Source organism: Danio rerio, chromosome 5, assembly GCF_052040795.2.
Source record: "Danio rerio strain M-AB ecotype USA chromosome 5, GRCz13ab, whole genome shotgun sequence".
NCBI lineage: Eukaryota > Metazoa > Chordata > Actinopteri > Cypriniformes > Danionidae > Danio > Danio rerio.
In genome coordinates this window covers 77,061,708-77,077,136 of record NC_141025.1, presented here as the reverse complement: position 1 = coordinate 77,077,136, position 15,429 = coordinate 77,061,708, and the positions used below count along the sequence as shown (strand labels likewise).

Below are 15,429 nucleotides of genomic sequence, written 5' to 3'. Positions count from 1 at the left end.
ACAAACTACCGCCCCTTGAGCCGAAACGCGCATGCGCGGATAAGCCACAGCGTTTAGGAGCCTGCAAGGAGTTGTATTTAAAGATAATTGTTTAGTTTCGTTTTGAAACAAGTGCTGTGCAATCCTAACAACATTTAGTACAAATAACCGACAAGTTTCTTTTAATTCCGCACTAAATTTACTGTTTAATCCGTTAGCCACTTGGCACTCGAAAAGAACCAATCGTAGACATTTCCTGAGTCTACTTCTTCTACGCCTACTGATATCGTTCGCCTAAACATCGAACTTCGAGGAGCACTTATAAACGCTGTTTTATGGACTTTAGGAATTAATTTGCTTCTGTCACTGGTTTGTTTTGACTTTTAAACGTTTCTATTTTGAAGAAGAAGGACAAGCGGAGATGAGTTTCTTATTGTAAGTATATTTTTTGCCGATTCAACAGTTGATTAGCATGTTATATTGACTAAACCCAATGTATTTACTCGCTAAACTGTTGTTTATCATCGGAAGAATGAACATGGGGAAGTTCTCCGACTTTTAAAGTAGAGCAAATAACTTTTGCTGGTTCTGAAAAACATTAAACTTTAAAAGCAACAGTTAACCGCATTTCCGGTTGACATGTCTGTCTGTTCCTCTGTGCGCGTAAACAGAACGAAACCTTCATGTTTGTTAGTATTTCATGTACGTCTGACATTGAGATATTCTCTTTTTAGGAGATTATTAGGAATATTATCTCACCAGATGGCTTTAAAAACTCTATTTGGAAACAAATAATCAACTAAGATGATTCTGAATGGGAGTGCAACTGCATAAATTATAATAAACAAAGTAAAAGTATCGTTATTTAAATGAAATTAGTAAAATCTGATCACAAAAATGGCCAATCAACTGTACATATAGATAGTTTTTGTAAATTTATTGTATTTAATTTTTGATTAAGAAGATAAAGGTTACAATATATGTATTAACATGCAGTTAATGTACAAAATAATATAACAAACACATTAAAAGCATCGATAAATTCAAGAAAACAAAGATATAAACTAAATAATAAGTACTTTAGGGGTTTATAGGCAGTCTAACAGTATTTAGGTACATAAATTGATAAATCAGAGACAATATTTAAGTACATTTATTAATAATAAATTGACATTTGCTAGAAATTTCAAATGTCTTTTTAAAAAAAGCAATGCAGAGATTATATCTTATTAGGAGGTTACAACACTTTTATGTGAGTCAACATATTTTGCAGATGGTATATAAGAATTTGGTCGAAAGTGTTGTGAGTTTTAACATGATTGCATGATCAATAAGCAAGGAAAGCAGCCGAGGAATTTGGCCAAGAAGCCTATAGGTTTTTTATAAATCGTCATATGTTGTAAATCTGTCTATAACCATTAAGACTTTAACGATATTACTACTTTTTAAAACCAGTAGCCCCAATGAATTGTGGAACATAAAATCTGATCACAAATATGGCTAATGAACTCTACATATAGTTAGTTTTTTGTGAATTTTTTGAATTTAATTTTACATTAAGAAGATAAAGATTATATGTATATATATTAGCATGCAGTTTATTAACAAAACAAATATTAAACACATTAAAAGCATTGATAAATACAAGAAAACAAAGATATAATTTAAATAAACAGTACTTATGGGTTTATGGGTAGTCTGACTGTATTCATGTCCAGAAAACGATTTATCAGAGACAATATTTAGGTACATTTATTGATAGTAAATTGACATTTGCTGTAAATGTCATATGTATTTAAAAAAATTCAGAGATTATATCTTATTAGGAGGTTACGACACTTTAGTGTGAGTCAACATATTTTGCAGATGGTTTATAAGAATTTGGTCGAAAGTGTTGTGAGTTTTAACATGATTGCTTGGTCAGTAAGCGAGGTAAGCAGCCGAGGAATTATGGTACCCCCGACCAGAGCCAAGAAATTGTCTGTCATATGTTGTAAATAACATGTAAAATCTAATCTTGAATGTGGATATTTAACTGTACATATAGTTAGTTTGTGAACTTGTTTTTTATTTGTGAATTTATTGTATTTAATTTTACATTAAGGAGGTAAAGGTTAAAATATATATCTTAACATGCAGTTTATTCACAAAAAAATACTATAAACACATTAAAATCATTGATAAATACGAGAAGATATAACTGAAATAAACAGTACTTTATGTATTCAGTATTCAGCTACATAAGCTGAATATTCAGAGACAATATTTAAGTAAAATTATTGATAATAAATTGACGTTTGCTGGAAATGTCAATTGTACTTTTAAATAAGCAATACAGAGATTATATTTCAGTAGGAGGTTACAACACTTTGTTCTCTGAGTCAGCATATTTGGGAGATGGTATATAAGAATTGGGTCAAAAGAGTTGCGAGTGCTGTCGCCTCACAGCAAGAAGGTTGCTGGTTTGAGCCTCAGCTGGTTCAGTTGGCGTTTCTGTGTGGAGTTTGCATGTTCTCCCTGCGTTCGCGTGGGTTTCCTCCAGGTGCTCCGGTTTCCTCCACATTCCGCTGTGGCGACCCCGGATTAATGAAGGGACTAAGCCAAAAAGAATGAATAATTAGAATACAGAAAGCACGTCATTATTAAAGATGCCTTTTGGCATCAAAAAGACCTTTTAGACAACCTCAAATAAGAAAGGTGCATGACGTGTCATGTGTGTCATTAGAATTTTAAATACTGGGTTTTAAGTATGCATGGAGTTAATTTCATATTTATTGTGATTTATCTGATGATATTGAATGTATTTAGTCTCTTTTTGTGACATATATGATGTGGATGTTGGAGTAAGTATGTGGTGAAGCCAAAGATAAAGAAAGTCAAATCAAATAAAAAAGTCTTGAATGTGTCTTAATCAAGGTTATGTGCATAAATTTGGGGCACTAGTAAGTGCCTCACAGTCACATGCCTTAAAAGCACATTTCGGTTGAATACAAAAGATATTTTGAAGAATGCTGAAAACCGGTAACCATTGACTTCCATATTAGAAAAAAAATCTTATTCTGTTGACCACAAAAGAAAATATTTTGAAAAACGCTGAAAACCGGTAACCATTGACTTCCACAGTAGTAAAAAATGTAAATTCTGTTGAACACAAAGGAAGATATTTTGTAGAATGCTAAAAACCGGTAACCATTGACTCTCATAGTAGGAGAAAAGACTTATTCTGTTGAACACAAAATAAGATGTTTTGAACAATGCTGAAAACTGGTAACCATTGACTCCCATAGTAGAAAATAGTCTGCATCTTTTATATTCAACAGAAGAAAAAAACTCATAAAGGTTTGATAAATGCGAGTGGTGTGTAAATGAATTTTTTAGTTTTCAGCTTATTTATTTTACAAAAAGGGACAGTGTACATTCAATCAATGTTCCTCAAGAATGTTAACATACCCAAATTAACGCTTATTAAATCATAAGCGTTCACTCTGTTATGGTTAGTGACTCTCATGAATCTGAACTGTTTTGGCCTAATAGTGTACAGATGAGTTCAAAATTATTCACCCTCCTGGGAACCTTCTTTTTAAAATATTTCCCAAACAATGTTTAACAGGGCAAGGAAATATTCACAGTATGTCTGATAATATTTTTTCTTCTAGGGAAAGCCTTATTTGTTTTATTTCTGCTAGAATAATAGCAGTTTTTACTCCATTTTTAGGTCAATATTATTAGCCCTCTTAAGCTATATTTGTTTTTGATTGTCTATGGATCAAAGCACTGTTATACAATGACTTGCCTCATTACCCTAACATCTAACCTAGTTAAACCTTAAGTGTCACTTTAAGCTGTATAGAAGTGCTTTGAAAAGTATCTAGTCAAATATTATTTACTGTCATCATGGCAAAGATAAAATAAATCAGTTATTAGAGATGAGTTATTAAAACTATTATGATTAGAAATGTGTCGTCTTTCCTGTTAAACAGAAATTGAGGATAAAAATATACAGGGGGTCTAATACTTCAACTGTATAATTAGACTTCTGACCATTTGATTTCAGCGGAAACCGTTCATCGAAGACATTCAAGCCGAAGAAGAACATCCCAGAAGGCTCTCACCAGTATGAGCTGCTCAAACATGCAGAAGCCACTCTGGGAAGCGGAAATCTGCGAGCCGCAGTGATGCTGCCCGAGGGAGAAGACCTCAATGAGTGGATCGCTGTCAACAGTGAGTCTCTGTGGAGATGCTTTTGAGGATAAACACAGTAAACATCATAATTATGTGTCATTTAATTATGTTTTTTTTTTTTAAGCGGTGGACTTTTTCAACCAGATCAACATGCTGTATGGCACAATCACTGAATTTTGCACAGAAGTCAAGTGCTCTGTAATGTCAGCAGGGCCCAGGTAATTTATAACGGATACTCTATGCAGCTCAAACTCCAAGACTAATGTTCTCACTTAAAGGGTTAGTTCACTACAAATTTATATTTATTCTACCTTAAGTGGTTCTGAACTTTTATAAGTTTCTTCTGTTGAACACAAAAGAAGATGTTTTGAAGAATGCTGAAAACCGGTAACCATTGACTCCAATAGTAGGAAAAAAAGTTACATTTTAGTTGAACACAAATGATGTTTTGAAGAATGCTGAAAACCGGTAACCACTGACTCTTGGTGGGGAAAAAAGATGTTTTGTTGAACACAAAAGAAGACATTTTGAAGAATGCTGAAATTCGGTTACCATTGAGTCCCATGGTGGGAACTGGGGGAAAAAAGTCTTATTCTGTTGAACCCAAAAGAAAATATTTTGAAGAATGCTGAAAACCGGTAACCATTGACTTTCATAGTGTTTAAAAAATAAGTCTTATTCTATTGAACACAAAAGAAGATATTTTGATGAATGCTGAAAACCGGTAACCATTGACTTTCATAGTGTTTAAAAAATAAGTCTTATTCTATTGAACACAAAAGAAGATATTTTGATGAATGCTGAAAACCGGTAACCATTGACTTTCATAGTAGGAAAAAAAGTCTTTTTCTATTGAACACAAAAGATATTTTGAAGATTGCTGAAAACTGGTAACCATTGACTCTCATGGTGGGAAAAAAGTTATTTTGTTGAACGCAAAAGAAGATATTTTGAAGAATGCTGAAAAACGATAACCATTGACTTTCATAGTAGGAAAAAATTTTAATTCTGTTGAACACACAGGAAGATATTTTGTAGAATGCTAAAAACCGATAACCATTGACTTTCATAGTAGGAAAAAAAGTTTTTCGATTGAATACAAAAGATATTTTGAAGAATGCTGAAAACCGGTAACCATTGACTACAATATTAGAAAAAAAATCTTATTCTGTTGACCACAAAAGAAAATATTTTGAAAAATGCTGAAAACCGGTAACCATTGACTTCCATAGTAGTAAAAAATTTAAATTCTGTTGAACACAAAGGAAGATATTTTGTAGAATGCTGAAAACCGGTAACCATTGACTCTCATAGTAGGAAAAAAGACTTATTCTGTTGAACACAAAATAAGATGTTTTGAAGTATGCTGAAAACCGGTAACCATTGACTCCCATAGTAGAAAATAGTCTGCATCTTTTATATTCAACAGAAGAAGAAACTCATAAAGGTTTGATAAAGGCGAGTGGTGTGTAAATGAATTTTTTAGTTTTCAGCTTATTTATTTCACAAAAAGGGACAGTGTACATTCAATCAATGTTCCTCAAGAATGTTAACATACCCAAATTAACTCAAAGATATATTTTTTTGTTGGTACATACAAAAGTACATATTTTACCTGAAATTAAATCTCTTAATAAAATGGACAGGTATGAGTACCACTGGGCAGACGGCACCAACATCAAGAAACCCATCAAGTGTTCTGCTCCCAAATACATCGACTACTTGATGACTTGGGTTCAGGATCAGCTGGATGATGAAACTCTCTTCCCGTCTAAGATTGGTTTGTATGGTTACATTGGTTATGAACACAGAGGTGCAGTGAAACCTTTTCATACAATCTTTTTACTTGTTCCAGGTGTCCCTTTCCCCAAGAACTTTATGTCAGTGGCTAAAACGATCCTGAAGCGTCTGTTCAGAGTTTACGCTCACATCTACCACCAGCATTTCGACGCGGTCATACAGCTGCAGGAGGAGGCTCATCTTAACACCTCCTTCAAGCATTTTATCTTCTTTGTACAGGTCAGTGTATGAACACACACACACACACACACACACACACACACACACACAGTTTATTTTTAATAAGTACACTCCTGGTCAAATGTTTTAGAACACTTTTGTTTATACATTTTTATTTTTTTATTAATTAAAAAAACAGCAATACAATACAAACTTTATTGTCAGGCTTATTTCTGAAATTTTTCTTGCATAAAAGCATGTTGCATACCCCTTACAAGACAATATATAATGCCGGCCACTTTAATAGGTACATCTTACTAGTACTGGGTTTGAGCCTCTTTTACCTTCAGAACTGCCTTAATCCCTCGATGCGTAGATTCAACAAGATACTAATAATATTTTCTTTAGAGATTTTGCTCCATACTGACATGATAGCATCACACAGTTGCTGCAGATTTGTCCATGATGCCAATCTCCCGTTCCACCACATCCGAAAGGTGCTTTATTGGATTGAGTTCAGGTGACTGTGGAGGCCATTTGAGTACAGTGAACTCATTGTCATGTTCAAGAAACCAGTCTGAGATGATTCACGCTTTATGACATGGTGCGTTATCCTGCTGGAAGTAGCCATCAGAAGGTGCTTATTTGAGTTACTGTTGCCTTTCTATCATCTGGAACCAGTCTGGCCATTCTCCTCTGGCATCAACAAAGCATTTGTGCCCACATAACAACCGGTCACTGGAGATTTTCTCTTTTTCAGACAATTTTCTGTAAACCCTAGAGATGGTTGTGCGTGAAAATCCCAGTAGATCAGCAGTTTCTGAAATACTCAGAGCAGCCCGTCTGGCACCAACAACCATGCCACATTCAGAGTCACTGAAATCCTCTTTCTTCCCCATTCCAATGCTCGCTTTGCTGCAGCAGATCGTCTTGACCATGTCTACATGCCTGAATGCATTGAGTTGCTGCCATGTGATTGGCTGATTAGAAATTTCCGTTAACAAGCAGTTTGACAGGTGTACCTAATATAGTGGCCGGTAAGTGTATTCCACCCCCCCCCTACAAAAGCAACCCAATTCATCTAAAGTAATGACATGGCAAATAGATCTGTTGAAGTCATCTGGTGAATTTGTATTTATATCGCAATATATAGCGCTAAAAGAAAGAAATATCGCAATGTAAAATATTGTGCAGCCTTATAACAAACCTTACTGATCTAAAATGTTTGACCAGTAGTGTACAAGGGCACTTTTTGAGCCGTTTCATCCAATACTCTGCTGTTAATTGTTGTTTTCAGGAGTTCAATCTGATCGACCGCAGAGAGCTGGCACCCCTGCAGGACCTCATCGAGAAACTGGGCAGCAAGGATAGATAGACATTGCTGTTTATGCCACATTGGTCAGCCTTAATACAGTCATGTTTCTTCTGTTCTCGTTTCGGGACCTGAAAGTGCCGTTTCTGCACTCTGATTGTCTTTGCAATATCTCAGCTGTGCTTCCTCAAAGCTTGTAGAAGGAGACTTTGTGAAATCTTTGTGTGTGTGTGTGTGTGTGTGTTTCTGTCAGTTTTCGTTGTCAGTATTACACTGTAAACTTTACTTTTGACATGTATTGCTGGTGGATTAGGATATGAAACTATGTCAGAGTTTGTTTTTTTATGAAAGTAAAACTAAATCAGCTGTTTTTAGTCTCGTCCTTTTATAATGTTTGGAAGTAAAGGATTTGGGGAAATGTCAATATTAATTTTTGTTGTTGTTTTGTAAGTTGAGACAAACGTCATTTTTATATGTTTTCCTTTCTCTGTGAATGCATATTCAATAATGAAGATTATTACAATGTTTTCCCCCCATGTAGTAGATAAATCTACTTTTAAAGCAATATCTAGAGCACAACGGTCACATCTGGTGTGTTTTATTTGTAGTTAAAAAATAAATTTAAGAACATTTTTACAAGAGCGTCTTGTTCTGTTATTACATCGGTTAAAGATAGTCAAGATTACTATTTACTTGGAATACAACAATATGAGTTTTTAATAGTTCATATGCATGTTGCATTAATTGTATCATTTCAACGTGTTAGAAAGGAGTTATTGTGATAGATTTTTTGTTCTCTCAACGTTGTCGTGAGGTTGATGCGTTTCAAAGGGACTTTTATTTTGAATCTAAAGAGCATCTTGTCTTATGTCGGTTAAAATTAGTCAAGACTACTTTAAAATTTTATTAAAATAATATAGTACATTGTTGGAAAAAATTATATATATATATATATATATATACACACACACACACACACACACACACACACACACACATATATACATATATATATATATATATATATATATATATATATATATATATATATATATATATATATATATATATATACACACACACACACAAACACATATACATCCATACATATACATATATATATATATAATAATTCAGATATGTTGCATTAACTATTATATTAAAGTGTTACAAAGTTATTGTGTTAAGGTTTTTTATTCTCAACGTTGTTGCGAGGTCAGTACATTTTAAAGGGACTTTTATTTTAAATCTAAAGAGCATCTTTGCTATCAAGACTATTTACTGTTAAAAAAAAAAAAATATATATATATATATATATATATATATATATATATATATATATATAATTAATCAGATGTTTGTTGCATTAATTGCATTATTAAAACGTCTTACAAATATATATATATATATATATATATATATATATATATATATATATATATATATATATATATATATATATATATACACGTATGTATGTATATACACGTATGTATGTATGTATGTGGTATTATGTACTCAACGTTAGTTCCTGTCATAGTACTTTTATTTTGAAACTAAACATTCCTCAGCCGGAAACACGCTTTGGCTAAGCCGCTTGAATCATGTAAACTTGTCAAAATAGTTTTGCGTTTATTAGAGATGTAACCATTATTTTTCCTCAGGGATGATTATAAAAACGGCAAAGCGTCTTTTATCGAGCTCTGCTCTTTTCTGTTCACCGAGGAACCTCATGAGTACAAACAATTACATAAAACGAGTCTCAATCGAAGGAAATATTGGTAACGTTGTTTTGCTCATGTAACGTCAACGATGTTGTTATTTTGTAAATCATACTGCTTAAATGAGACACAACGCTAATGTTATGTATAAAACGATACGTTTACTGATTTTAGGTAATTTGTGGAATAACCTTAGCCATTTTACACTAATTCCCTCGTGAGCACCTCAGTTACAAGTTTATTTGGTGTAAATGTGTCGGTACTATAATAATATTCCCAGTGTTGTTATTGTAAAGCCATATGTTTTCTGTGATTTGATAAGATTTTTTTAAAAAATCAGCATTTAATTGAAATATAAAGGTTTTGTAACATTATACCTATAATAATTGTTAAATGTATATTGTATACACACACAATATACTATATAAACATATATAATGTGTGTGTCTGTGTACTATACTAAATTAAATGTATTTTGTAAATGATTTATAATAGAATTTTTTTTAGCAAGGATGCGTTAAATTTATCAAAAGGATTGATAAAGTCATTTAGAAGGTTTCTATTTCAGAAAAATCAGTTCCTCTGATCTTTATTCATCAAGTAAAGCTGAGAAAAATAAATCCCAGCTGTTGACAGTGAAACATTGGTACTGGGTTTATCTTGTTTTGTCATTGTAAAGTGCTGTTTTTTTGTGTGTGTGTGAAGCGGTTGGGAAGTCCACCTTCGCTCGTCTGCTCCAGAACGCCTGTCCTGACTGGGATGTGATTGCGGAGCCCGTCAGCAAATGGCAGAATGTGGACCAAACACCTCCGGTCAGTGGAAAACACAGTCCTAAAATCAGTGCCGTATGGAGGCCTGAGTAAAACAATTAAAAAAGGACATTGCAACTTATTTCTCATCATTGTGAGACGTAAACCCCAAATTTGGAAAGTTATTAAAGGTTTCATGAAATTAAAATAAAGTTTTTTTTTTATTTGTTAGTGTCAATATTGTTTGTTATTACGATGTCTATTAGCTAGTGTGCTCTAAAACAGTAACAGAACTTGCATTTGGAAGATATAAAACGGATATAAACATGTTAAGCTTGCAGTTTGTCAAGCCTAAATGGATCAACAGTTTTATTCACGTCACCTCATACTTCAGTTTCTCATCAAATCATAACCAACCTCTCTCTTCGTGTTTAATTTGAGTTTACGTCAAACATTGAAAGAAAATTGCACTTTAAAGTCTCTTGTGCTGTTTGTTTACTCTCCATCAGACAGCGTCCAGTCCTCAGCCGTGCACCAGTAACCTGCTGGAGATGATGTATCGTGACCCGAAGCGCTGGTCCTACACCTTCCAGAGCTTCTCCTGCATGAGCCGTCTGCGCACACAGCTGCAGCCGCTGCCGGACACACTCCTGCGGTCTAGAGGAGGAGCGGTGCGTGTGTATGAGCGCTCCGTCTATAGTGACAGGTACAATCACTGATCACACTCAATGTGTGATTTATGGTCAGAGCTGTTCATTTTACCTGTTGCATGTCCATGTGTGTGTTGTTCTTCAGGTATGTCTTCGCTCTGAACATGTTTGCTCTGGGCTGTATAAACTCCACCGAGTGGGCTGTGTATCAGGACTGGCACTCGTTCCTCATTGAGCAGTTTGGGCATCGGGTTCAGCTGGAGGGCATCATTTACCTGCGCGCTTCTCCACAGGTCTGCACTGCTACCGTTCATACTGATGGTGGTTTTAATACTTTTTAGCTACATCACTGTCATCGATGTGCTGCTGAAATAAACAATACTCTGGAGAGCTGCCATTGACTTCCTTTGTATTTTTAGTTCCTATTATGGATGTCAATGGCTGCTTTTTACCCAACATTCTTCAGCGTATCTTGTTTTGTGTTCAACAGAAGGAAGAAACTCAAATAATTACAACCATTTGAAAGACAAATGGATAGATAGATAGATGGATGGATGGATAGATAGATAGATAGATAGATAGATGATCGATAGATAGATAGATAGATAGATAGATAGATAGATAGATAGATAGATAGATAGATAGATAGATAGATAGATAGATAGATAGATAGATAGATAGATAGACGGATGCAGAGACAAATGGACAGACAGATAGACCAATTGATGGATGGATGGATAGACACAGACAAATTTATAGATTGATTGATAGATAGATAGATGGATGGATGGGCAAATTAATACATGGATGGATTAAGAGATGGATGGATGGATGGATGGATGGATGGATGGATGGATGGATGGATGGATGGATGGATAGACGGATGCAGAGACAAATGGACACAGATAGACCAATTGATGGATGGATGAATGGATGGATAGACACATTTATGGATTGATTGATAGATAGATGGATGGATGGATTAAGAGATAGATGGGTGGATGGATGGATGGACGGATGCAGAGACAAATGGACAGATAGACCAATTGATGGATGGATGGATGGATAGACAGACAGACAAATTTATGGATTGATTGATAGGCAGACAGTTAGATGGATAAACAGATGGATGGACGGATAGATAGATTGAAGGATAGATTAATGGATGGGCAAATTAATACGTGGATGGATGGACAGTCTGATGAATTAATTGATGGACATACGGATGCATAGACAAATGGATGGATTGATGGAGGGATGGATGGATGGACAGTCGGATAAATTAATTGATGGACAGACAAATGGATGGACAGATAGATAGATGGATGGATGGATAGATTAATGGATGGATAGACAGATTAATGGATGGACGGATAGATGGATGGACGGATAGATTAATTGATGGATGTACGGATAAATAGACAAATGGATGGACAGATAGACCAATTGATGGATGGATGGATGGATGGACAGATAGATTAATGGATGGACAGATGGATGGATGGATGGATGGATGGACAAACAGATTAATTGATGGATGTACGGATGCATAGACAAATGGATAGACAGATAGACTAATTAATAGTTGAATGAACAGTTGGATGGACGAATAGATGGATGGATGGATGGATAAATGGACCATTGGCTTGATAGGTGCACAGACAGATGGATAGATGAACAGAAAGGACAAATAGATATGGATGGATCCTAAACCGTAAATAAATGTTGATTGTTGTTGTGCAGATGTGTCTGGAGAGGTTAAACAGGCGTGCTCGAGTAGAGGAACAAGAGATCGAGCTGGATTACCTGGAGAAACTGCACACCAGACATGAAGACTGGCTCATCAACAAGACTACCACGTCAGTCTCTTTACTGCCATCTCAAACAATTTCCCACAAGATGTTTTTTAGTTTTGATGGCTGTCAGACTGTCAGCTGATAAGTTTTCGGATGGAGCCTTTAATAGTTTTTTCACATATTTTGGGTGAACTGGGTCTTTGAGTAACACTCAGAATGCTGCTGATTGTGGGCTGTGTATTGTGTGGAGGAGACCAGAGCTTGATTTGTGCTCTTCTCTCTCTGCACACAGGCTTCATTTCGAGCAGCTGATGAAAGTGCCCGTGTTGGTTCTGGATGCTGAAGTAGCATTTGAGCAAAACCCTGAGGTTCAGGACTGTTTATTATCTAAGGTACATGTTTTGCATGTTTGGATAAAGTGTGTGCAACATGAAGCAACTCTTTAGATTTATAGTTTTCATTTGGGATGCAGCAATTTTGGCGGAATTGGGATTCGTTTAAAGCAGTTGGCAATAATATAAAATGGCAGATACTGGTGGTTTATTAAATACATGGAGGAAATACATGAGCTACACAACTTTTGAATAAAGCCTTGGTCAGATCACACACAATTGTCACGATTTCCTTGACGTAGAGCAGGGGTGGCCAACCCTGTTCCTGGAGAGCCACCTTCCTGCAGATTTCAGTTGCAACCCATATCAAACACACCTGCCTGTAATTATCAAGTACTGTTCAAGTCCTAATTAATTGGTTCAGGTGTGCTTGATATGGGTAGCAACTGAAATCTGCAGCAAGGTGGCTCTCCAGGAACAGGGTTGGCCACCCCTGACGAAGAGTGTCGTGGGGATTTGTTAATGAGAAATGGGCGTCATGACACAAGATTCATTTGTTTATTCTTGTGTAATGTTGCATAGTTAGAATAGAAATCAAGCAACACCGAGTTTATTAAATAAATGTTCTGTTGTATGTCAAATAAAAGCTAAAAATAGCTGGTACTGTATGCGATTGACCAATATTGCTATCGGGATCAAAATAGGCCCAAAATAAAACTACATATACTATACTAATAATACTAATCTTTCTGATATTCTTAGTATTTTTAAGTGTCATAAAGTTCATTAGTACTGGCCACTTTTTTCTCAGGTGCTGCTTCTGAAAAGAGTTTTCCCATAGAAATAAAATAATAATGATAAACTGTTATCAATGCAATCTCACGGCAATTCGTAACTTTGATTTAGTGGCTAATTCGTATGAATTAGTATGATCTAATTCGTACAATTTAGTATGATTGGCTCATCACCCAATGACAGTTGGGGTTAGGGGTGGGGTTGGGTGCCACGCCTCCTTTTTAAAAGCATACATTTTCGTACGACTAAACTCGCCACTAAACTAATAAAACGAAAAATACTTACTTTTCCTCGTGAGATCAGACTGGTTATATCCATTAATCAAACACTCAGTGAGTCAGCTATGAAGAAAATCACACTACAAACTTTATTTTGAAGTCAATGAAATGTTCTGATGTCGCTCCTAATGGTTATGTTTAGCTTTAAGAAACATATTGAAACTGTATTTTTTTCTGCTGTTCTGCAGGTCAGAGACTTTTTAAGTCAATTATAAACTGCTTGATGGGACCGAAATGGACAGTGGACCATTACTTGTCCTCGACAGATTCTGGGTTTTTGGACCAAATCTCAGATCTGATGTTTCTGCTGCTGAAGATCTTCATTTCTAATGGGGTTTTGTTCATGTTTAACAGTAAAGATGAAGATGTTTTATTTTGCGTAATGAAAACAGTACTGTGACATATATATAAACTGTAAATATGTTTTGTAATGTATTTATTTCAATAAACATGTATAACTAATTAACGAGATATGAATGTGCTTAATTGCTCAAATTTGTTTCTAAATACAACGTATTTTAATTATAGTGATGCCTACATTAGATAGAAAGTGTTCAAATATAAAGTTTACTAACAAATGTTAAATTACAAGGGTATGTTATTCCTAAAGACAATAATGTGAGATAATTTCAGCACATTTATTGATGATGATAGCCTGAATGTGAAGGACAGACTGGATCAGATTGCACCTTTCAGTGTTTTTCACCCATTTTTTCATGAGGACAACAACATTTATCATCGGGAGGCGCCATAATCCCTTACGTGGAGGATATTTGCGTTCACGATAGATGAAGGTGCCATAATCCCTTATGCGGGGGAATTTTGCGTTCACAATAAAATAATGAAGTAATCCAACATCAGTGTCTGATAGCTCCGCCCCTTCGACGTGACGTGAGCAAAACTGACCGTTAAGTGAATGAAGTATTCAAAATTACACCCTTATTTAACGGTTGAATAAATAAGTGTTATTCGGCTATTTAAAGTGCTCTTAATCATGTTGGTGCTTTTATTTTTCGGTGTGAATGAACTACTGATAATTTATATAAAAAAATGGAGCAGAATAGTTCATAATTATGTGATTTGAGACGCGCCTTTATGTCTTTAACCGAACGATTTCCCTCAACAAACATGAAAACAACATTTCACTACAGAACAGGTGAGTTAAAGCCACATCTAAGGCGAATTCTCTCTTTTATATTGATGTCTGTAATGTAATCTGGTTAGTGTTTGCTTATTTGGTTAAGCTTTTATAGGCTTAATATAACGTAAGTGAATACACGGATGCAGCAGAGAAATGAAGGACTGTTTATTCAGCTTTATAAATCTTGATGTGTGAGCTGTTTTGTCATCACTAAGACATGATAATACTCCACATTATGCAAGGGAATCCTTCAAATACTAGCTCTAAAGTGATTTTCTTTTTTATACACTATTATGCACTGAGGTAAAGTATTTTCACACATTCCTACATTCTCAATAATATAATCTCAGAAAAATATTTTTTGCTAATTCTGAATCAAACAATCATACCAGCAGCTAATGATTATGAAAGTACAACAGTGTTCACAGTCAAATAGTGTTAATGTTGTTTTTAAGTCATTCTGAAATGCATTTCAGACTCAACATTCAAATTAGCTGGGTTAACAATACGGGAGCATTACAATCAACAAATGTGC

General features: G+C 34.9%; 3 protein-coding genes across 6 annotated transcripts in view; all 3 read left to right on the top strand.

The window, feature by feature from the left end:
* The window catches only part of kiss1rb (KISS1 receptor b), a 360,900-nt gene that overhangs the window by 198,331 nt on the left and 147,140 nt on the right, over positions 1–15,429 (top strand). The gene's annotated exons all lie outside the window — the stretch shown is intronic.
* On the top strand, positions 18–8,071 carry mob1a (MOB kinase activator 1A). Of its 4 annotated transcripts, XM_087250869.1 has the most exons (7): positions 18–414; positions 4,034–4,200; positions 4,286–4,525; positions 4,684–4,904; positions 4,992–5,941; positions 6,017–6,180; positions 7,418–8,071. In XM_087250869.1, the coding sequence occupies exons 5-7, from the start codon at positions 5,635–5,637 to the stop codon at positions 7,493–7,495; spliced, it is 549 nt and encodes a 182-aa protein (XP_087106995.1). In that variant the 5' UTR covers positions 18–414; positions 4,034–4,200; positions 4,286–4,525; positions 4,684–4,904; positions 4,992–5,634; the 3' UTR covers positions 7,496–8,071.
* Positions 8,987–14,224, top strand: dguok (deoxyguanosine kinase). The gene is given in 7 exon segments (NM_001100091.2): positions 8,987–9,213; positions 9,859–9,965; positions 10,412–10,608; positions 10,698–10,845; positions 12,296–12,411; positions 12,641–12,740; positions 13,942–14,224. Coding segments are annotated over 7 exon segments (810 nt in total). The 5' UTR covers positions 8,987–9,098; the 3' UTR covers positions 13,969–14,224.

What these genes read in the sequence shown, in the direction of transcription:
- mob1a (XM_087250869.1), top strand. Translation starts at nt 5,635, where the DNA reads ATGAATTTTTTAGTTTTCAGCTTATTTATTTCACAAAAAGGGACAGTG. An exon ending in TCTCTTCCCGTCTAAGATTG is followed by an intron (nt 5,942 to 6,016) that starts GTTTGTATGGTT and finishes TACTTGTTCCAG; the next exon opens with GTGTCCCTTTCCCCAAGAAC. An exon ending in ATTTTATCTTCTTTGTACAG is followed by an intron (nt 6,181 to 7,417) that starts GTCAGTGTATGA and finishes TGTTGTTTTCAG; the next exon opens with GAGTTCAATCTGATCGACCG.